This window comes from Tupaia chinensis, unplaced genomic scaffold (assembly GCF_000334495.1).
Source record: "Tupaia chinensis unplaced genomic scaffold, TupChi_1.0 Scaffold146828_1, whole genome shotgun sequence".
Classification (NCBI taxonomy): Eukaryota; Metazoa; Chordata; class Mammalia; order Scandentia; family Tupaiidae; genus Tupaia; species Tupaia belangeri.
Window position 1 is genome coordinate 1,403,422 of NW_006206682.1, and position 22,318 is coordinate 1,425,739.

Consider the following 22,318-nt stretch of genomic DNA (forward strand, 5'->3'; position numbering starts at 1 on the left):
AAAGAAACTCACACCATGAAGAAAATCCATCTTTTCAAAAGTTGCGAGGTGATACACACGTAGGATATGGCATAAACTTTATTTTTGGTTTTTGCCATAGGGTGCGTCCACTCGCAGGACAGAGAGACAGTGAGAAGGAAAGTAAGAAATCACATCCCAGGGAGGATGGCCAAGCTTTAATCCCATCTCCTCCATTCTGTTCTGGGGATTTGGGGCACGTGGGCGTGTATGGGTGTGTGTGTGCGCATGCGCGCACACACACCCACACAGACCATGATTTTCAAGTGTGTATGGGTGTGTGTGTGCGCATGCGCACACACACACCCACACAGACCATGATTTTCAAGCTGCCACGTTTGGAACTCGAACTACAGTTGGCCATGTGAGAGTCCAGTGCCACCTACTGGCCCCTGGCCTAAAACTTCTTTAAAAAAATAATTAGTTAATTAATTAATTAATTAATTTTAATTTGACCAGAGAGGGAGAAAGAGAGGAGGAACAGAGGAGGAACAGAGAGGGAGAGAGAAAAAGGAAAAGAGAGAGAAAGTGAGAAAGTAAGTTGCCAGGTTCAGGACTCAAATCATGGTTGGCAACATGGGAATCTAGTGCCCTTAGCCACCATACCACCTTCCAGCCCCAAAATTTCTAAACAACAGTAACACTACTGTAGGTTGCCAGTTTAGAGACTTAACAGACTGCAGGGCCGTGCCTACCTGGTAACCACAGTGAAGACATTGGGCTTGTTGGTGAAGGCCTCTTTCAGTCCAGGTCCTTGGGCTTGAACCCGAGATGGCTGGCAGCCTTCGGTTACGGCCACTTTGAAGGGACTGTTCGGAATGGGCACATCATCATATGTCACCTCCACTACATGAAGGCCTATTCAGAACAAGAAACAGAAACATTTATTTGCAAGGATGCCATCTATTTGTGGGAAATGACGCTCCACCTAGCATTCAAGTCTGCATTGCTATACTATTTCAAAATAGCAGGTGAAAAAAAAATCAGTAACATTGGTATGACCTGATTTTCAAAAAAATACAAATTATTTATCCTTTGTATTCATTGGGCAGTCACATAACCCACCCTCTCCACTCCCATAAGCAAGTATCACATGATGGAGGAGTCTTCAAAAATTCCATGGAAAATGCACATTATTTAAAAAAGGCATGAATTTCTTGGTTTCTTTGTTTGTTTGTTTTTTGAGGGGCAGGAGGGTGTACCAAAATAGACTTGGACTTCAATTCCCTTTTCCAGGAATGTTTTGAAATTTCCCACATGGTGCTTTTCTTTGCTTTCTCTATACTTTTCTGATTTATCAAGACATTTTATAATTTCTCATATTCAGGAAAGAAATTACTATGCAAAAAAAAAAATTGCACATTCGAGCAACATGCCAGGAGATCCTGCAATAATGAGGCTGAGGCTGACCCAGGGCCCACCTGTTTCACTGCACCAAGGCAAGCAGCCAGGCCCTGCTCACCAGGAAGGTGAGTTCCAGCTTCCTCGGCACTTTCCATGTGCCCCTGCCGAGACAGCTGGGCACACTCTGTACCAGCCGCTGGGAGGAAATGGCCAAGCACAGATCTGAACGAGGGTCGTGGCATGGAGGCGACTCACCTTTCTCAAAGGGTGTGTACTCCACTTGGTAGGTCCCGTCAGCATTGTCTGTGACGTAGCACTCGGTGGACGCCCCCGAGGGGTTGGCAATGTGGGCCTTGATGTGGTCTCCCCCGACCTGGGTCAGGGGCCGCGAGTCAACCGTGAAGTCAGTGGTCGCTTCCCGAAACACATCTGCAGAGCGACCACACGAGTATGAGCACCGCCAACAGCTCAGACCACGGGGCGAACACAGGCACCAAGTTGTGGGCACTTTAGAACACGAACTCACAAAAGCAGGAGTACCAACCCCTTCCTGCCCAAAAGGAGCCCCCTCCAGGGTAGTCATGGCCAAGTGACAACGCAACCCCTCACACCAAGGTAGGGACCCAGGACTGGTTAAAGGGCAAAGGCAGAACTGCTCTGAAGCCTGTGGGGTGTTAGCCAGGACCACACCTTTAACTTTTTCAAGTAAGTGCCAAAAGTAGAATATGCAGAGTTTCCACATAAACATCAAAATTTTTGGCTTTTTTTGGCCCCACAAATTGAAAAATCTGCTGGCAACGTGGGGTCCCCAAGGTCCACAGAAAGACAGGGAGGGCAGGGACAGCAGTAAGGCCTCTGCAGATGCAATGCTCACCCTTCGCTCTGGGCCCATCCCAACACCCCCAGAGCCAGACGTCACGTGTAGACATTGTCTTACATGCCTGGCCCTGGGGTGGCTGTCTGCCGCTCCTAACCTGTGAGTTTTGGGTGGCCCTGAAGTCCCAGCCTGTCTGAAACCCACCTCTGCCTTCTATTCCTGGCCCAAAGACTTTGACCCTGCTGGTGTCCACGGCGGGGTCCACCTTGACCCTGGCAGGGAAGTGTGGCACGAGCTCGCCGCCGTACTTCATGGTGAGCGTGTACATGCCGGCGGTCAGGGGCACGTAGGTCACCGCGTACGTGCCGTCCTTGTTGTTCTGGACAGAGACCTCAGCTTTCGCTCCGGAGTCCGAGACGGCTTCCAGCCCCAGGGCCCCTGGTCCTGCTTCCGAACAGTCAACGCTCAGGAGCCCGGCTTCGCCCACTTTTCCATGCTCCAGACCCGGCCCCGATGCCACGACCTTGGAGGGGTCGAAGGGCATTTCGATGTCAGCTTTAAAGGGTGACCCAGGTATGTGGACTTCTTCGAAGAGAATGTTGACGAAGTATTCCCCGGGCTTTGTGGGCAGGTAAGAGACAGAGCAGGTGCCGTCGCCGTTGTCGGAACATTCTATCTTGGCCTCGCACGGCCCCTCCACGGTGAGACCCAGACCTCCAGTGCCAGCTCCCTTGGTGTCGATGGTGAACTCGGCGGGCTTGCCCACGAGACCTCCCTTGAGGCCAGGACCATGGGCCTTCACCTATTTGTACAAAGAACGCAAGTCAGAGTCCAGCTGGCGCTGGTGGACTGAGTTAGAACCCACCCTGAGTTAGGGCCCTGAATAGCCAATGCTCCAAATACCTAAGAACTCAGTCAACCGAAAGGCATGGCCCTGGGTGGCACAAAACAGTGGAAGTGGTGACCCTTCTGCAACCGTTCTCTCTCCTGCCAGGCCTTGCTCACTTGAACCACAGGCCTGGGCTTGGAGGCCTCACGTCCAGTCAAAAAGACACACTCGGGGTCCTGGAGCAAGGGCCCACACACAGGCTTTCATGGACCAACAGCGGAGGATGCTGTTGCTACACTTCATTCACCAAATTGTGCATAATAAAAACCTGAATCTCTTAAATGCAAGGAGGGATGAGGTTGTCACCTCAGCCAATGAGGAAGACCGTTATATAGGATTCGTGCCACCAGACATACACCAAGACCCTTGAGTGAGGACCACTGGGAAGAAATAATCGTGAGAATAATACAGTTTTATTCTGTATTATACTATATCATGTTATCTTTGCTTCTGTCGGGGGAGCTCGGTCTGCGTGCCAGTGCTGGGCTGAAGCCACATTCACTCCCGCGTTGCCCTTAAAGCCGGGCTTGGAAGCAGGCCCTGCTCTCATGCTAACGAGCGGAAGAAGAGGACTCAGATGGCGAGTTGGGAGCAGACAGCAAGGAGGAGCAGGATGTGACCCCGCGCTCCAAGAGACCCTTCTCACTGGGGAGAACGAGTCAGCCCTGAGAACTAGTGTTCTCCAGGCAAGACCACAAAAGGATTATCATTCCATATGTGACCACGGTGGGGTAAATTCTGCAACAAAAACCAAAGTTGACCTTGGTGGGGTCTGGTGGCAGCGAGGCCTCCACCGTGTAGGGGCTCCCCGGCACGGGGTGTCCATCGTAGGTCACGTCGACGGCGTATAGCCCTTCCTCCCGTGGGATGAACTTGGCTGTGCTGCTCTCCCGGCCCGCCACGGGTGCCACCAGGCATGGCACGACCTTCCGGGAGGGACTCAGGATGGTCACCTCCAGCTTCCCCTGGCCTCCTGCCCCCTTGGTGTCGACAGCAAACTCTTGATCCTTCCCAACTTCGACCCCTGGAAAAGGGAAACACGCCAAAGTGAAGAGTTGGCCCTTTGAGCAGCAGGAGCGAACGAGATCAGGCACTATGGTTCTTTGGATGGGGACTTAGCTCAACCTCCATAGCAAGGAGTGGCTAGGGCAAAGGACCGGCAGCAAGACTAACCGTAACCAATAGCAATGGATGCAAGAGCAGTAACACATCAATGGTGCTGATAATAACTCATTTCTGAATGCATTTTATATGGCACTGCAAACGGAGCACATTGTCACCTCTCATTGTCAGCACAATCCTAGGGGGCATTATTAGCCAATGGTTTTAACAAATACAGAGACTGAAGTTCAAAAAAGTTAAGTAACTTGGGAACCAGCAGTTAGCGTAATGGCTATGTCACTGGACTCCCACGTAGTTGACCGCGGTTCACGTCCTGGACCCGGTGGCTTAGAACTCAGGCCGGGTGCGTGTGCATGCGCGCCCAAGATCCTGAGAGGAGAATGGAGGAGAAGGGATTGCGGTATGACCATCCCCCCTGGGGGATGCTTTCTCGCTTTCTGTCTCTATGTCTCTCTCTGTCTGTCTGGCGAGCACACATGCCCTATAGTGAAAAACTTCTCAAAAAAAAAAGTTAAGTCACTGGTCCAGGTTGTCATATCCAGAAGGCCCACAAAGCTGGGACTCAAACCTCAATGGGCCTGACCCCACCCTCTGCTCTGCTGACCAGTCATTTACAATCTCACGTTGTCTTCTCTTACATTTAGTGACAACGTTACATCATAGCGCTCCCCCCACACATCAATGTTTTATCTACTAACTCTTAGAAGCAAATTTAATTCTACAGCCACCCCTCCCTGCAAGAAGGCAAATGTCATCAACATGGCAAATGTAGGGGAGCTGATGCAAGGGAAGAGAACAGCCCTGCACTGGGTCAGGTTGTGAAAGGTCTTTGCAAGGTTGCAGGGAACCCAAGTGTTAAACTTAACGAACACGGGAAAGGACTTTAACCCAAACAAGGCACTGGGAACGCAGGGCCCCAACACGACCTGGGGATATTTTGACTTGGGCAATACAGGGCTTGCCAAGATGGATTCAGCTGAGCCGTAAGCAAAGAGGTTGCAGAACTCTACGACCCATAGGGGAAGAGGCTTTCTCTGACTGGTATCGTGCTTTCCCTGCTCCGGGGGGCCAAAATCCTCAGTATCTTGGGGAAAGGAGTGGCCAAGGGACACAGGAAAGGCCTGGGCAGTGGTGGTTCCTACACACGGAGCCTGCTGTCGCCAGCCATAAACCCACACTTCCAGGTACGTAAGTGTTCTCGACCCCCGTCCCCAGCCCCATGGTATAAATAAGGAACCGAAGGCTAGGTTAGGGTCCCCGCATAGCCCTGATTCGACCCAAAGCCACCTGGCGGCAAAGTCTCTGAAGACAGAACACGGTTCTCTGCCAGTTCAGTCTCCGGAGGAAATCAAACCAGCTTCAACCAGCCCCTCTCCCCTCGGTTCACACACTCACTGTTTTCCAACCCATTGATTTTGATCTTGCTCAGATCCAGTGGAGCCGCAATGCCCACGGTGAACGGGCTCTTAGGGATGGGATCGCCGCCGTACGTCACCAGGACCTGCACGTTGCCCTGGAACGAGAGAGAAAACGCGTCTGCTGTGGGTCCGCACTCACTAACTCGGGGTTCGCACCACCCCCGCACTGCGATCCTTCCCCCTCCCTAGAGACGCGGCACCAAACGCCAACGGGCTCGAGAAAGCATCCGACACATCTGTCTCTAAGTTTCGGGCCCCAACGTAAGAAAAACAGCAATAAGATAAGAGCAGCGAGTGTCAGGGACGACGTGGCTGTGCTCCCTGCTCTTCACCGTTTCCTTCATTCAATCTCCAAACGTCTCGGGGGTAGTGCCCACTGCCGACCTCATCCCCCCAGGAAAGGAAACTATGGCGCAGAGAGGTAAAGGCACAGGCCCCACGTAACACACCTCGTAAACGTGAGAACTGAGCATCACGCCCACACCTAGCCCTGGCTACTGGGCCATGCCACCCGCCCACCCAACACACACACCCTGGCCATGGGTACCAGCAGCTAGGCCTCGCCTCCACCCATACCATTTCCTCTATGCCCCAGGGGTCCATCTCAGGCCACCAAGCTACAGGAGGGATTTGCAAGAGGTCCCCTGGCGCTTCCCTAAGACCCTCACACTGTCAGAACTCCTGTTTCTACACGAAGGAAAGAAAAGTTGCAAGTGTGAAGGCAATGAGATTGTGTCCTTGGGAATTACAGGTCCCTCCAAGATGCCCTGATGGCCACGTGTGCCTCGGTTTACCTCCTGTCAGATTCCGGGCCCCTCACTGCAGGCCTTCTCTCTCCACAGCTGGCCAAGTCCCCTCCCTCCAAACCAAGGCAATGAAAGGCCGTGCTGTCTCCGTGGGTCACAGCTCTCTCACCTCCCTCACCTCCCTCACCTCCATCGTCCAGGTCATGGGAGGAGGAGATGGCTGTGGGAGAGAGGCGATTCTCCCACAAACCCAGCAGGCTCGCTGGAATGCAAGCCCTGTTGAAAGCTGCCACTGGTCAAGTGTTAAAGGACATAGCTTTTGACCTATATATTTTTTCTCACATTCCTTTTGTAACAAAAGGGAGAAAAGCCAAGGAAAAAAATTGATGGTGTCAATGAAGGGGGACAGAATGATTTTTCTAGGATTTTGCAGCATTGCACACAGAACCGACTGGCCTCCTGTTGCAAAGATGTAATATTTCATGGTAAAATGTGCACGGGTCAAGTTCACAGCTGAAAGCCAGCGCGGGGGCAGGAAAGGTCTCGTCACATGTAAAGGGGGACTGGTCTGTGACTCCAGCCACTGCGGCGTCCACAACACCCAACTCTCTCCTCCCCAAGTTGCACTTGGCTCACAAATCCCGAATTCAAGGCCAACCAAGGGTCTTCCCCACCCCTGTAAGTTTTCTAGTTCCTTCTCTGCAGTGCTAAAAGAGAGAGGAAAAAATCCTCTTCCTGTTAAGTCCACTCACTGCATAAAAAAACTTCCTTACTGTCAGTCATAAAAGCAAAACAAAAACCCAGATAGGAAACTAACTCTACCTTAAATAACCTAGAAAGGGGGAGGGAAGTTTTTCAGCGATTTATACTTCCGGGGCCTAGAGCACTGTAAGGTTGCCCTTGAGACCCCAGCGAGGGAATAAATTGTGCTTATTCCCCATAGGGCTGGCTGTGCAGTGAGAGGCCACTGAACAATGGCTCCGGGGCACTTCAAGACTTCACTAGCTGCTGGGTGGTTTCATTCCCCCCACCACCACCACCACTACACTTCTCAGACCTGGATCATTTCTTCTTTTTTGCCAAAAGTCACATGTACCAGCCAGAGGGAGAGGGAGAGATGGCACCCCTCAATGGGACGCCACAATCCTTTTGCTCCATTTCTCATCCGTCGGGATTTGGGGCCCACACAGTCTCCCTGCTGTTGGTCACGTGAGATCTGGCTCTCTACGCACAGGGCTTACCCACTGCACGATGGGACCAGCTTCAGACCTAACTCAGTCTGCACAAGGCAAGCATGCAAGACGCTGGCCCAGTAGCTCACAGTCCCCTCTCCTGCAGAGCCCTCTGGGGGCAGCCATGACCACCCACATATGTGGAGACCACATCAAGGTGAGGACTATTGTCCTTAAGCTGTGAGCTTCCCAAAAGATGCCACAGTCATATACGGGGGTTCCGAATCTAGTGGCTCCTAACACTGCACGTCATGGCCCTCCTGCCACCAGCTTTTCCAACCGCTCTGCTCAGGGAATATGGCGAGGAGAAATGTAAGCTACTTGAGACTACAAACAAAGGCTACGTTCTCAGGGAAACCATTTCCGTTCTATAAAATCAAGACTTGGGAGGGTCCTCAAGCCACAACCCAACAGGTCCACCCCTCTACAACAAAGAGTTCTGACCACCGTTTCCCGATGAGGACTAACAGGATCCACCAGCCACATGTGTCACTCATGCACTCCCAGCAGGCGAGCAGCTGCAAGGTGTCATGCAGGAACCCTGCAGGGCACACAGCAGCCCACAGCCATCAGGGAGGCAGGGCTACAGCTCCCTGCGGGGCACATCTGCATAAAGAAGGGACGCGCCCACCCAGGCCAGGACCCACCTGCCTCTCCACCCACACCATACAGCTGCCTTTCTAGAACATTCTGCCTGGTACCCCCTAAAATCTGCACAGGAAGGTGTGCTGCTGGGGTTAGCCCTCATAGTGGGCCACCCTCCTTTGTGTCGGGAAGGCTTCCTGGGCAGAGCCAGGCCTACCAACCACATCCAAGAGCACAGTTCAAAGTTGAGCATTTCCTCAACCCGGCCTTGGGCTTTGAGCTGCTCTTCAGAAAAGAATGAGGACAGGCCAGCCCTACTCTTCTACACCATCCCACGTGCCGAGGCCATCGCCGTGTGTGGACTGAGGCGCTGTCATGGATGCACTCATTTGGCCACTGTTCCTTACAGGGTAGGGACAGCACCAGGCACTGGGTGCGGGCTAGGGGTGGGAGGACACACACAGGACGTGGTACCCTATCCCTGGGGAACTCGCAATCCAAGGCCAGATTTTCTGTGTTCTTTGCCCCAGAGAAACACGCAGAATTCCAAGTGACCCAAATAACAAACAATAAAGCCCATGCTAACAACACGCAATAAGAAGGACCCAAGGGGCACCGGCGAGTCATTCATTCACACTAAAGGCAACAATGGACCAAAAGACTCTGCCGGGCTCCTCGGAGGATCAAAGCAGTGTCTGGACAAACAGCCCCACGTGGCCCTCACCGTGCACCAGTCCTCAATCTGCTGCTATCAGAGCACCAACGACCTTGCCCTTGGGGTGACTCTAAAGTACGGAGTCTCTCACTCCAGCATCACTTCAAGTGTGACAAAACCGGAGCTCAGCTCCTAACCGCCACCTCTGCCCGACCCTGTCCTGATGTCCGCAGCTTACTTTATAATGGCTCAGCTGAAACATGAAAAGATATACAGGTACAGGATAAAGCAAAATCACAGAACTCTTTTTTTTTTTTTTTTTAAAGGTGTGTGCTATAGAGGGCATGAACGATCAGAGAAAAATAGTGAGAGGGAAAGTGAGAGATCTCCTCCGAGGGGTGGGTGACCATGCCACAGTCCCTTCTCTTCCCTTCTCCTGCGATCCTGGCCAGGCATGCATGCCTGCCCATTGTGATTTCCACCTGACTCCCGCCAGGTCCAGGAGTCAAACCACAGTCAGCCATGTGGGAATCTAGCGCCTGACTCACCACACCACCTGCGGGCTCAGTCCCAGAATGATTTTAGGAGATTCTATGACTGTGCGACCTTGGGCAGTGTGCAAGACCACAGTCCTCTGGTACCTTCTAAGGCATTGGAGAACTGGCAACGAACGATGTCAAGCTGGTTCTTCAAGTGGTAAGGGCCTCACCAGCCTCGGAACCACCAGCGATGAAACAATTACCTATTTACTATTGAATGGCCTGATAAGAAGAGGAAACTATGTTGACAAAAGTTTGTTTTATCATTACTGATAACAAACCCTCCTTAGGATTTTCAAACAGCATAGGAAGAAGCAAGTCTGGAGATCAGAGACCACATGTAGAATGTGGTGGAAAGAACGATGGAGCCAGAGCCATACAACAGTAGGAATGTGTTCGACACCATGGAACCACACACTTGCGAATAGTTCGATGGGGGCCAGCAGGTGGTGTGGTGGGGAAGGTGCCGGATCCCACATGGACGACCATACCATTTGAGTTCTGGACCCGGTGACTTGAGAAGTACACCAGGTACGTGTGTAGGCATACCCAAAATCCCAAGAGGAAGAAGTGTCATGGTGGGGCACCTCCCTCCCCCGGGGGGGTGATTTCTCACTTCCCTCTTGCTGTCTCTCTCTGGTGAGTTAACACCCTACAAAAAAAATATTAAAAAAAAAAAAAAAAAAAGAAAGAAAGAAAGAAAAAAAAAAGAAACAAAAAACCAAACAGATACCCTTAAATTGTACAAATTTTGTATTACCTATGTTTTACAATTTTAAAATTTAGCGGGGGAAAGGCACGGGAAGAAGCGAGTCTGCAGATAAGAGGCCACATTCATAATGTGGAAGCACAGAACTGACCCCCCCAGAAAACCCCTCCCGCTGCCTGGAAGGTTCTCATGGTAAAGATGTGATCTCCAAGGATGTGCCCCCCCACTTAATGGGTACAGCCACACTATGCCCCAACCCTCATGGTACGCCACGTTCCTCCTCACTTGCCTCCTGCTTTTTGGGCAGAAAGATCACCCTTCTTATCCTACAAATAGCACTTCTCACACAACAAGACAGTTCTCAAGAGTGAAGGAACTTCAGGAACTGTTTAAAATGCTAGGCCTCAGTATTAAAACCCAGGCTTTTTCTGCCCGGATATGTGTCCTCCAGGTCTTGGAGGTGTGAACATGAAAACAAAAAATTTAAACAAATATAGTGAGTACAGAGTCTCAGTTTTACAAGATGAAGAGTTGTGGCAGTGGGTGGGGGTGTAGGTACCCATTATAATGTATTACCCCCACTGAGCTGTACGCTTCAAAACAGTGACGATGGTAAATTTTACGTAGCGTGTATTTGATCATAGTAAAACAATAAAAAAATGTTAAGCAAATAAACATGAACTCATACAAGAGGGAGCTGTGTGGGCCTTTATTGCCGAAGACACAGAAACCAGTGCAGATGGCAAGATCCTGTCTGAATTTCTGCATTTTCTAAGGGGGATTAACTGGTGGCCCTAAATAGTGCTTCGGGCTTTAGGGACTAACAGCTGAGTGGCTCTTTGAAAGAAGACCCCCCACTATAACGTTGTATAAAAAGGGGAAACTAAGCCACAAGGGCTGGTGAGGGAAAATGAAGGTATGGCATTTCGTGCTCAGTGAGTAATTAATGAAAAATTCAAAAGCAGTTAGTAAGGACGGGAGAGTGTGTGTGTGTGTGTGTGTGTGTGTGTGTGTGTGTGCACGTGTGAGTGTGTGCGTGTGGACATGCACGTAAGAGAAAGTAGGTATTAGGTCACCAATAGAAAGACGTCAGCCCTTCTCTGAGGAAACTCAGGATGGAGGTGGACGTACAGGACTAGCTTCCATGTGCTCCACACGAGCCTGGCAAGTCCTCCTGAGAGCCCCCATCATCAGGCTTCCTGCCTGGGCTCCAGAGAGGGTCTGAACTGGGGCGTCAAGAGCCAGCACCCCACTCTGCAGGAAGCACTGCAACGGAGCACCCACCATGCCCCTGGGGTGCCAGGTGACCCGCAGCACTTTGTGGAAAGGGCCTGGCCGGGGGGCCAGCGGGGCAGGGGAAGGGAGGGACAGCCCCTACCTGCTGGGTGGGTGTGTATTTCACAGTGTGGGAGTAGTCATAGTTATCGATGATATCCAGATCCTTCACTGCGTCGCCCGGGAGGGGGCTGCTGAACTGCACGTCGAGAGGGGCTTTCCCGGCTCCCTTGGTGTAGACGGTGAAGTGGGTCGGTTTCCCGTTTTCCACTCCTGGAAAGACATACCGAGTGGTGAGGAGCAGGCCAGCTGGCTGGTTTCACTTTCAGAACCAGTCCGACAGGTCTGGCAGCACCAGTTCCCAGGGGAACCCTCACTGCCATCAGCACCCCACAGAGCACCTGCCCTTTGAGGGGTGAGTCCCTGAAGCCCAGGCCCTGGCATGCCCACTGCCCCTGGCTGCACTGAGCCCCAGGACCACCTCACTCATGACCTCTCACCTGCCTTGCTGAGCCCAGGACCTTCGGCCTTCACTTTGCTGGCGTCGTGGGAAGGGTCGACTTTGACTCTGAAAGGGCTGGCGGGGATTTCCTGCAACAGAGACGCTGCCTCAGTAGGAAAGCCCCTGCTGCAATGGCCAGGGCTCGGCCTTCAGCCCGAGAGGTTCACTGAAGGAAGAGCCCCAGCGGGCCTCTTCCTTTAGTGAGCAACAAGCAAACCTCCATTAGCCAAGGCCAACTCTGCGTACTCGAGCATCAGGTAAGGGCCTCCAAGAACAGGTCGTTCACTGACTCCTGGAGGCCTGATATCACAACCTACCGAAAATCTCTGGGCCTTTAGTACCCAACATTGAGTTCTTAGGATGAAAACATACTACCAAAAATAAAAACAACATAGGAGGTCAGGAGGAAGGAAACACTCTCCAGGGACAGCCCAGTGCTAAGGTTTGGGGAACAGAGGAAGTGCTCAGAAATGGAGTGACCTCAATTCTTCAGAAAGAATGCTGCAGTCCCTGAGAACAGCAGAGCAGGCGCCCTGGATGACGTCAACTCAAGGCCTTAACCTATGGCCACAGAGCATTCTCCTGAGGTTCCTATTGTGACACAAGGTGGATCTGAATCACCAGGATTTCAAAATTCCTGCTTTCAGTTACTTCTCACCCTGTCTTCACTACCACACACCCAAAACCTCAAAATGTCTCCCCCTAGAAAACTTTAAGGGTAGAGGCCAAAGTCGCTGCTTCAGGAACATCATAGAAGAACACACCTAGGGACCAGCAGTTAGTGTAATGGCTATGGCGCTGGACTCCCACGTAGTCGACTGTGGTTCGCGTCCTGGACCTGGTGGCTTAAACTCATGCCGGGCATGTGTGCATGCGTGCCCAAGATCCTGAGAGGAGAATGGAGGAGAAGGGATTATGGCACGGCCATCCACCCTGGGGGTGGCGATTTCTCGCTTTCTGTCTCTATGTCTCTCTCTGTCTGGCGAGCGCATGCGCCCTATAGTAAAAACCTCTCCAAGAAAAAGAAAAAAAAAGAAGAAGAACATATCTAGAAGTTAATTGCATTTCAATCAAACACTTGATAAACGTTAGTAACAAACCAATCTCTTTTCAGAGCCCGGCTCTTTTTAAGCCACCAAATACATTGCCTCCCTCTTGTTAGAAACTGGTAGAAATTGAGTTCTGGGTGGTTTTTTCCTTCTTGGTGTTAAGGAGCTAGAGAGAAAAACTATTGAGCAGAGTTTTCAAGACAAACTCCTCTTTTACTAGGAAAAAAGAAAAAAAAGGAGAGCCTCACACAGCTAGCCAGAAAGCACCCAGGCCCACTCCCACACACACCTGAGATGCAAAGAGAACTTTGATGGTGTAGCGGCCGGCGGCAGGAGGCACGTATTTGACCGTGAACGTGTCATTGGCATTGTGAATAATGTCAAAATCCACGTCTTCCTCATCTTCACTCAACACCCGGGCATCGCACTTAATGCCAACACTGACGTCACCTGGAACAGACCAGCTCATTAGCACCGGGTTACAAGAAACAGCATGTCCCGTGCAATCACGTCCAGCCCGGGCTAACCCTCCAAAAGAGCAACTGGGATGAGAGCTAAGAAAGGGGTGGTGTAAGACAGGGCTTGGGAGAGGGAACAGAGAATTGGCGGTGCTGTTACCAAGCACCTGACTCAGCAGCTCATTAGGAGAACAATTACTTGTTCAGATGGACAACTTTCTGGCTCGAAGGCTACAGCCCTGGAAGTAGAACCTTCTTCCCCAAGGAGCAACAATGCTGGGTGGAGTGAGCCCTCCTCACCTTCCCCAGCCTCCGTGCAGTCCACTGTGAAGTGAGTGGGCTCATTCGCCTTCAGACCGCTTCTCTCCACACCTGGCCCGAACACTTTGACCTTCTGGGGGTGGCTGCCTTGTCCGATGTTGACCTGGGCAGGACACAGAGCAAGTTACCAAGTGCTCCTCGGAAAACCCTGTTAGAAATGGCTCTTTGGAACAGTCTAGAGCACTCTGCCCTTCTGGGCATTCCATCTTCCTTTCTTTCTTTTTAATCCACTAGAGACAGAGAAAAAGAGAGAAAGCGCTCCCCACGGGAGATGGCCAGGCCCCAACTGCTTCTCCTCCATCTCCCCCTCCTTTCAGGATTTTGGGCACACACGTACATGCACCCAGTGTGTTTTTCAAGCCACTGGGCCTGGGACTTGAACCATGTAGTTGGCCATGAGTGACCCAGCTCCTTAACCATCAGGCCACAGGCTGACCCAGGCTACTCACTCTATCTTTCGAGGCTGGGCTCTTTCCAAGTATCTGTTTTGCCATCAGGCATGGAGCCCGGACCTACCGTTGGCCATAAGTGATCCAGCTCCTTAACCATCAGGCCACAGGCTGGCCCAGGGTACTCTATCTTTCGAGGCTGGGCTCTTTCCAAGTATCTGTTTTGCCATCAGGCATGGAGCCCGGACCTACCCCTCAACTATGCCTTTACTTGCGACAACCTGGATTCTGCCTCACAACTTACCCTGAAGGGGCTGTGTGGGATGTTCACGCCACCCCAGACCACAGCAATGGTGTGCTTGATGGCCTTGACTGGGGTGTACGAGCAGGCGTACGTGCCATCCATCCGACTCTTCATCTGGATGTCAATGGGCTGGCCTTCCCCATCCTGCAAAAGAGCTGGAGCTAGGACCAGAGGCGGCCTTTCCATTTTCTCCATCAAACAGGGCCACCACAGACTCAAGATGACCAAGTCGCCACCAGCTTATCCAACAAAACCCCTGGACCCACACAGTGTGCCCTGTTCTCACACCCAGGACAAGTAACGGAATATTACACGCATGTATTTTTAAGTGTTAGGAGCAAATGACCCAAAAAGAAAGCTACAGCCACGTATGCTTCTTAGTTTCAAGCCTAGCATTTCAGTTTCATAGCTAAATCCAAATAAATTATATAACATATTTTTTTAAGTCCTTGTTTATCAAGCTCCCATCCTGGCCAAAGTAGCTTGAGCCACATTAAAAGGCATTGCAGTGTAACTTAAAGCAATCAAGACTTGTTTCCATAGAATACAAGCTATAAAGATGATTTTTTAAAAATTTTTTTCTTTTTTTTTTTTTTTTGGAGAGTTTTTTTTTTTTTTTTTCCTATAGGGCACGTGCACTTGCCAGAAAGTGAAAAATCACCCCCCAGGGGGGATGGCCACACCGCAATCCCTTCTTCTCCATTCCCTTCTCGGAATCTTGGGCACGCATGTACACGCGCATGGCATGAATTTAAGCCACTGGTCCAGGACTCAAACCATGGTCGACTACATTGGAGTCCAGCGACATAGCCATTACGCTAACTGCTGGTCCCTAAAAATATTTTGCAGAAAACACTCTGCTTTACCTGTTAGTCTCATTTAATCCTCACAAAACCCCATGAGATGACAGACTTACGATTCCAAATACATGGAGGAGGAAACTAAGGTAACTTGCCCTTGTACGAACAAGTCTCACAAGTGACCCCTGGAGATTTACCTGAGCAAATATCTTTAAGGGAGCTTTCCCGGCATCCTTAGGGTCCACGGTGAACTCTGCCGGGCTGTTGATGATGCAGCCAGATCTCTCCAAGCCCGGCCCGTACGCCTGGACCTGGGGAGGAGGGGAGATGCCTGTCATACCCAGCTACACCCCTATGTGAAGCCTGGCATTCAGGGACCGCGGGAAGGGCAAAATGACTTGTGTCTGGTTTTATAGTATCCGTTTACTTAAGGAGATGGTGAAAGGAGGTGAAACGTTAACATGGGCTGTAACTAACATAAGAATAAGGAGCATTACTTCTCTCCTGAGGGAGAAGCTACTGTAAAACAGGGCCCAAACTAACCAGGCCTTATTCTGAGCTGACATAGGGAACCTTTAGTCACTGGGACAGGGACCTCCAACCCTGCTTGGTTTCATGCTCCCACGCTCAGGGGCCTCAGGAACCTTCACACAGACAAGATCCCCAAAGTTTGTGGCCCCGCCACAAAGAGCAAAGGACTAGCAGTTGGCCAAAGAGGAGTAGCTCCAGCCTGAACGGACATCAGCCTGTGGACAGCTGCCCAGCGGGCTAACTGCAGCCCTGGAGGTCGCCTCCTCAGCCAGGCTGGCTCAAGCTTGTCACCGATCAGCCTGCTAGGTATTTGAGAGGAAGCTCTTGGAAGCAATGCTTCGATTGAAGAGAAAGGCAACTGGGAGGGAATGAAGAGCATTATCTGTGGAACATCATGAACTAATAACTAAAGAAAGGGGCAAGATTGAAACAGGATGCTCTGTTGCAGGACAGCAGTTTACAGAGCTCCCTCCATGGGCCAGGCACCATGCTGAAGGCTGCCTTTATCCAGGTTGCCTCTGTGAACCAGCCCGGATGCTCCAGGAAGTAGATACTACTAATATTTCTATATTCTAGAGTTAGATACCAAGAGTCAGAGAGGGAAGTTACATGTCCAACGTGATGAAAGTGCTAAGGGTTGAAATCCAGGCCTGTTTCCTATCTAAACCCAAATGGTTCCTATCTGCCGTCTCTCAACTCATACTTAAGGCAATGAAGGGGCTGGGTGGGGCACTGCCAGGAGCCAGGGCAAAGAGGCGAGAAACAGGACGAGCTGACTCACCAGATCCGGGTTGTAGTCCCCTGAGGCTGGGTGGATGAAGGCCATGTACGGGCTGTCCTTGATGTCTTCGTCATCACACATGATGTGAACGGCGTACTCGCCAGGCTCCTTGGGCCAGTATTTGACGTCACACGATCCATCATTCTGGTCGTCATACTCAATCTTCGCCTGGGAGGGGCCTTCGATGGCAAACCCTGGGGAATGGGGTGGAAGGGCCTGCCTGGTTACATGGCGGAAAGTCCCTGGGTCTGTGTTACTAAAACTCATTCCTCCACTTGCCTAACAGTCAAATATTGGCCAGAGGACTGAAATCTGCTCGTGCCCCTTTTCTACAAAACCAAGCACACTGGGTCTTCACTAGATAACCCAAGGCTGGGTTTCACACATTTTGGACATCATTTCACAGGGAGAGACAACCAGCAAACCTCTCTATCGGCAATACGGCAACATGAGTTCAAGCCTTAAACTGGCACCCACCCTTTGCCCTATCAGCCCCACTTCTGGGTTTTAATCTGAAGGAAATAACCCAGGGTGTGCACTCGGCATTGTTTTTGTAGCAAAACTTTGGAAATAATGGAGAGCCTAACAATAGATGTAGCCATACAATGGAATTCCATGGCAACTGTGGAAAACAAAAGCATACCCTATTGTTACCTGAGGCATAAAGATAGAGTCTTTGGGAGTCAGCAGGTTGTGGCATGGAGGTTAAGGAGATGGATCCCACATGGCCGACTATGTGGTTCAAGTCCTGGACCCAGCAGCTTGAAAATCATGCTCGGCATGTGTGTGTGTGCATGGCCAAAATTCTGAGAAGAGAATGAAGAAGGGATTGAGGAGTGGCCATCCCCCTCGGGGAGTAGGGTGACTTCTCACTCTCTCTCCCTCTCTGTCTCTGTCTGATGAGCATATGCTCCTATAACGAAAACTAAAAAATAAATAAATAAACTATAGACTTTCCCTCAAGTACTTCATGTGGCAAATCAGCATTTATATGTGTACGTATAGGAAAAAAGTCTGGAAGGATGTGCCAAATAGTTTAATATTATCATAGACCAGAAAGATGTTGGGGAGTCTCCTCTTATCTATGATTCTCTTCTCTGTGGTTCCAGCTACCTGTGGCCAACTGGGGTCCAAAAATAGGTGAGTACTGTATGCTAAGATATTTAGAGAGAGGAAGGAAGACTACATTTAAATAACTCGTTTTTTAGAAATTGTTCCATTTTATTTATTAGTGGTTATTAATCTCTTACTGTGCCTAATTTATAAATTAAATTTTATCACAGAGATGGATATACAGAGAAAAACCGAGTATGCATCGCGTTTGGTACTCTCTAGTTTCGTCTTCCACTGGGGTTCTTGAAACATACCCTCCATGGGTCAGAGGTGACTGGAATACCAAGACGATTAATACTATCTAGAGAGAGACTTAAACGTCAGTTCTTCTTTTTCTCTTTTTGTGCTTAACCTAAATACAGGTTAAGCACCCCTAATCTGAAACTGTGAATTCAAAATGCTCCAAAACTGAAATATTTTCAGCCCTAACATGATGCCATAAGTGGAAAATTCCACACCTGACCACGTGTGACAGGTCGCAGTCAAAATACGGCGATACAAAAACATTGTATGAAATGATCTCCTTAAACTGACACCCACCCTTTGCCCTATCAGCCCCGCTTCTGGGTTGATCTCCAGGCTATCTGCGTGAGGTATGTATGTGAAACAGGTCCCATCCCATGATATCTCATTACATATATGTAAATATTTCTCCCCCCAAGTAATCCCCACTCCAAAACATGTCTGGTCCCAAGCATTTTGGGCAAGAGATATTCAATGCTTAGCTCAAACAGGAGTCACTAAACCATAGCTAGGGGCCAATGCTGACCTACTGTCTCGTGTTGTAAAAAAAAGTTTTACTGGAACACAGCCATTCCTGTTCATTTATGTGGTTTCTAGCGCTGCTTTCAGGCTACAATGGCAGAGTCGAAGAACTGTGAGAGAGACCACAGGGCCTGCAAGATGAAAATATTTGCCTCGGGCCCTGTAGAGAACGCTTGCTGACTGTGCCTGAAATGATCGTATTTGAGTCAGCTATGTATTTACAATATACTCATTTATGCACCAAAGACTGTACTTACTTCCCAAATTTCAAATTTCAGTGAAAGTCATTCATCTAAATTATGGGTCACCCAACACCTCGCCGTGATACCTCACGGTCTAATGAACGAACGAACGCTGGTGCCAGAAACAAAGGGAACTGGAAGGGCAGGAGGCTCAGAGCGGCAAGGCTGTGCCAGGCCCCAATACCCAGCCTGACATCAGGCCCAGGCGTGCCCTGTAATCTGCAGCCCTCTAGGAGCCGCTGGTTAGCTGCCTCCACTTACCCAGAGACCCAACTTCAGAGCCAATGGACTCCACCACGAAGTCTGCCGACCGCCCGACAATCCCACCATGGAGGCCAGGGCCCCAAGCACGGACCTTCTGCATGCCAGCTTCAGGGCCGACTTGAACTTCAAAGGGACTGAAAGGAAAGGAATAGAAAGAGCATTAAAAATTAGCTAAAAGGAGCTAGCTACAGCTGGAAGCTTTGACACACTTCCTTTCCGTTCGCCTGCTCCTCTCCCCAGCACCCCAAACTCCAGTCAAGCCCTTCCTCCAGCAGGACAGCCCCCCAGTCATTGTTATGTCATCAAAAATGTAACGTGGCTGGCTCAGGGAGCTCGTGGGAGGCCCCTGGGTTGGCACTTTCGCCACATCGCCTTGCCCTCACCCCTGGTCATTCACCTTCCATGTGCAGGGCTGCCCTGCCCAGGAGCCTGGAAGGTAAGAGTCTCCATTCCTCCATCTCCTGCTTCTGCTACACCAGGAAATTGGGGCTGCACAGGCGCCATGGCATACGTGAACGAGCGTGCTCTAACTCTAGTGCAGGGGATTTTTAGAAAGTGTCCTAGACTCTCAGAACCCTATAATGCCCTGATATTTCTCAAGGTAAACTGAACTTAGAGTTTAAAGGACCCCCACAGGAGCTGGAAAACACGTGAGCATGGGGGTAGGGTTGGGTGTGTGTGCATGACCCCCAGGGCCAAGCAGCAGACCTCATCCCTGGGTCCCCACCGGCACACGAGTACCTGGTTTGACTGGAAACCACGGCAGGCTGTCTGTGCCCCGTGGTCTCCGTGAACAGAGGCATTGAATGAGAAGAGAATCCCATTTCTATGAGGCTGTGCGTACACTTGGCCCATCCACTCTCTACTGCTCTTCCTCCGGCTGCCCTGCCTCCTGCCAGCCCCACACCGCCAGCCTCTGATTTAAAGCAAAGCAGCTGAAACCACGGCAACCTTCTGCTGCTTTTGAGAACAGGCCAAATGTCTGTGTGCTGCTTTGGGGGGGAAAGGTTTCACAAAGCAGCGCTCTTTCCTGCCTGCAGCCCGAGAAAGCAGCGGCCTGTGAGTCTGCCTGCCCTGGCCGAGCAGGGCTCCAGGGACGCCACATCTCCACCCGAGCCTCACCTCTTTGGAATGTGGTGCCCTCCCCATGTGAGGGCAATGCTGTACTTCCCGGGGGTGCTGGGGTAGTACTCGAACGCATACACTCCGTCCAGGAAGCCCTTCTGCTTCACCAGCTCCTCCAGGCCCTCTGCAGAAAGGAAGCAGACAATCTTTCCAGCACAATCCTGGGCTCCTCACAGGAATCAGACAGACAGGAGCCACAAGGCAGGAATATGCACCTAACCTGAGCTACCTACGAAAACCGAGGGGGCCACCCCAGGGCACAGGACCCTCCAAAATCTAGGAGATTATTCCAAAGATAAAGTCAGACCCATCTCAACTTCACAGGAAATGGTCATTTTCCCAGGTCACTGGCTTTTGAAAGCTCTCTGGGCTACAAGGAGCCCTGAGGTCCAGGACCTCCAAGCTGTGTGTGAGGAGAAACCCAGTCAGGTGTCCACTGAGGTCAAATGACTCTTCGCAGCCCAACTGGGGAGGGGTCGAGCCATCATGTATTTGGCATGAGTTTCAGGTCAAGGCCCTCCATGTATCTTTTTCAACCAAAGCTGAACCCCAAGCGCAAGGACGCCCCTGTGTGCTATCGGCAAGAGGCCGACTTTCAGATGCTACACCGCAAGCTCCAGACCCAGCCATCAGGCAGGAACTTGTTTTATGTTGAGCCCTGAGGTTTGGCTGGGAAAGCTGTCAAGTCGAGCAAGGATCCAAAGGAAAAAATGCCTCCTTGGCTCCTGTTGCAACAAGCTGCAGGGGAGGGCGGCCCCCGTGCAGCCGGGCTCCAGGTCTGCAGTCTAGAACCTCGGCCGGCCTGAGATACAGCCTTCCCCAGCACTGAGGTTCTGAGATCAGATACGAACTCTGGAGCTTGGAGCACCCTGCCCCAGCCTGCTGCAAACACAGAGGGTGACAGCAGCCGCTGAAGCCCCCAAGGCATGGGAGCCATGCCACAGAGCGCTGCACCTGTGACAACAGGCAGCTTCCGGGGCGAGGAAACTTGAATGGGGAAGACACGCATGCCTATATCTGCTGCTTCCTTCCTCTAAAAAGGGAGCGAGCGTGCGCCACAGGTGCAGCATAAACCGCCTCTCCACCAGTGGCATTTCTCTGCAAAGAACTCATCTGGGTAAATCTATTCTCCTGCAAGCACCAATCAAAGTGATGAAGTACTTGACGTAATTTCGCAATCATAAAATGCAACCTACAATGGGGAAATCTCTCCCTTTGGAGACTGGCCTTAAACTCCACTTCGGTGCCTACAAAGTGTATGCCCGTGTGTGAGAACCGGGCTCCACTAGGCTTCCCGAGACAGACAATGGCCCACTTCAGGTTGTTTTTCCCAGGGTGTTTCTCCGACTCTCTCACATCACGATTTCTCTGCTTCCAGAAGCCGCGAAGTAATATATGGCAGACATCACTAATCAATCACTACTCCCACCCCACTCCACCCCTACTCCTAGCCCGGAGAGCCTCAAATCCTTGATGTATCTCTCTGGACTAGATCGATTAGACTGGGCCACAGGATAAAACCTGTATGTCATGGCTGTAAACAGAGTTAGCCAAAAACCACACTGGGTGGGAAGAAAGCACTTACTGGGACCCTTCACGGTTACGCCAAGCTCCCCGCTTCCAGCAGCTTTGGTGTCGACCTTGAAGTCTGCAGTCTCCCGAACACGGACACCTTTGGGCTGCAGGCCTCGGCCACTGGCCCGGCAGGCGTTTGGACTGCAAGCTACAAGCACAGTTTGAACATCAATTCGACCTTTCATTCTTAAGGCAGAGTCGAGAATGCCAAGGTAACTTAGAGCCACCCACCAAGGAAGTGTTTGCTTTGCACAAAGAGATGCAGCAGTTGCCTCAGACCCGGTTCTGCTCGGGAAGCACACCAGGCTAGCACATGAGGACACAGCGGAACTTTGTCCAGCCACACCACACACGACCAGGGAAAAGCTCCTTTGCAGGAGAAAACAGGATTGCGTGGTGAATCCACGCTGTGCTCCCGGTTCCAGGGTTTAACCCTTCATGGAGGGAAGAGTGAGTGCTGGTTTTATGGTAGAGATTGAAATATTGGAGGGCATAAAAGCAGGGAAAATAGTTATGGACGCTGAAGACTGTGGAACAGGGTGGGGGGCGATGAAAAGGGAAAAGTACAGAGAAGAAAATCAGAGGAAATGGAGAGGCTTGACATAGGTGGGACACAGAAATGGTTTATTACCTCTTGATAAGAACGTGTATCGTATTCTCCACTGGACTGGTCTGAGAAGTATTTCATGTTGGATCAAGTCTTTTTACAAGCCAAATGATGTATAGCAATCAAATGTTTAAAATTATATA

At 50.9% G+C, this 22,318-nt stretch overlaps 1 protein-coding gene across 6 annotated transcripts in view; it reads right to left on the reverse strand.

Annotated features, from left to right (window-relative positions):
• FLNB (filamin B) overlaps nt 1–22,318 on the reverse strand; it is a 158,587-nt gene that overhangs the window by 47,424 nt on the left and 88,845 nt on the right. For all 6 annotated transcript variants that reach the window (XM_006169179.3, XM_006169178.3, XM_006169177.3 and 3 more), the window contains exons 9-23: nt 21,579–21,716; nt 19,991–20,117; nt 18,866–19,002; nt 16,485–16,678; nt 15,370–15,483; nt 14,373–14,516; nt 13,659–13,782; nt 13,190–13,350; nt 11,850–11,940; nt 11,453–11,622; nt 5,586–5,703; nt 3,830–4,092; nt 2,384–2,981; nt 1,618–1,791; nt 714–876 (exon numbers count right to left, since the gene is read on the reverse strand). In XM_006169179.3, the coding sequence (XP_006169241.1) occupies nt 714–876; nt 1,618–1,791; nt 2,384–2,981; nt 3,830–4,092; nt 5,586–5,703; nt 11,453–11,622; nt 11,850–11,940; nt 13,190–13,350; nt 13,659–13,782; nt 14,373–14,516; nt 15,370–15,483; nt 16,485–16,678; nt 18,866–19,002; nt 19,991–20,117; nt 21,579–21,716 (2,716 nt within the window). The remainder of the gene's footprint in view (nt 1–713; nt 877–1,617; nt 1,792–2,383; nt 2,982–3,829; nt 4,093–5,585; nt 5,704–11,452; nt 11,623–11,849; nt 11,941–13,189; nt 13,351–13,658; nt 13,783–14,372; nt 14,517–15,369; nt 15,484–16,484; nt 16,679–18,865; nt 19,003–19,990; nt 20,118–21,578; nt 21,717–22,318) is intronic.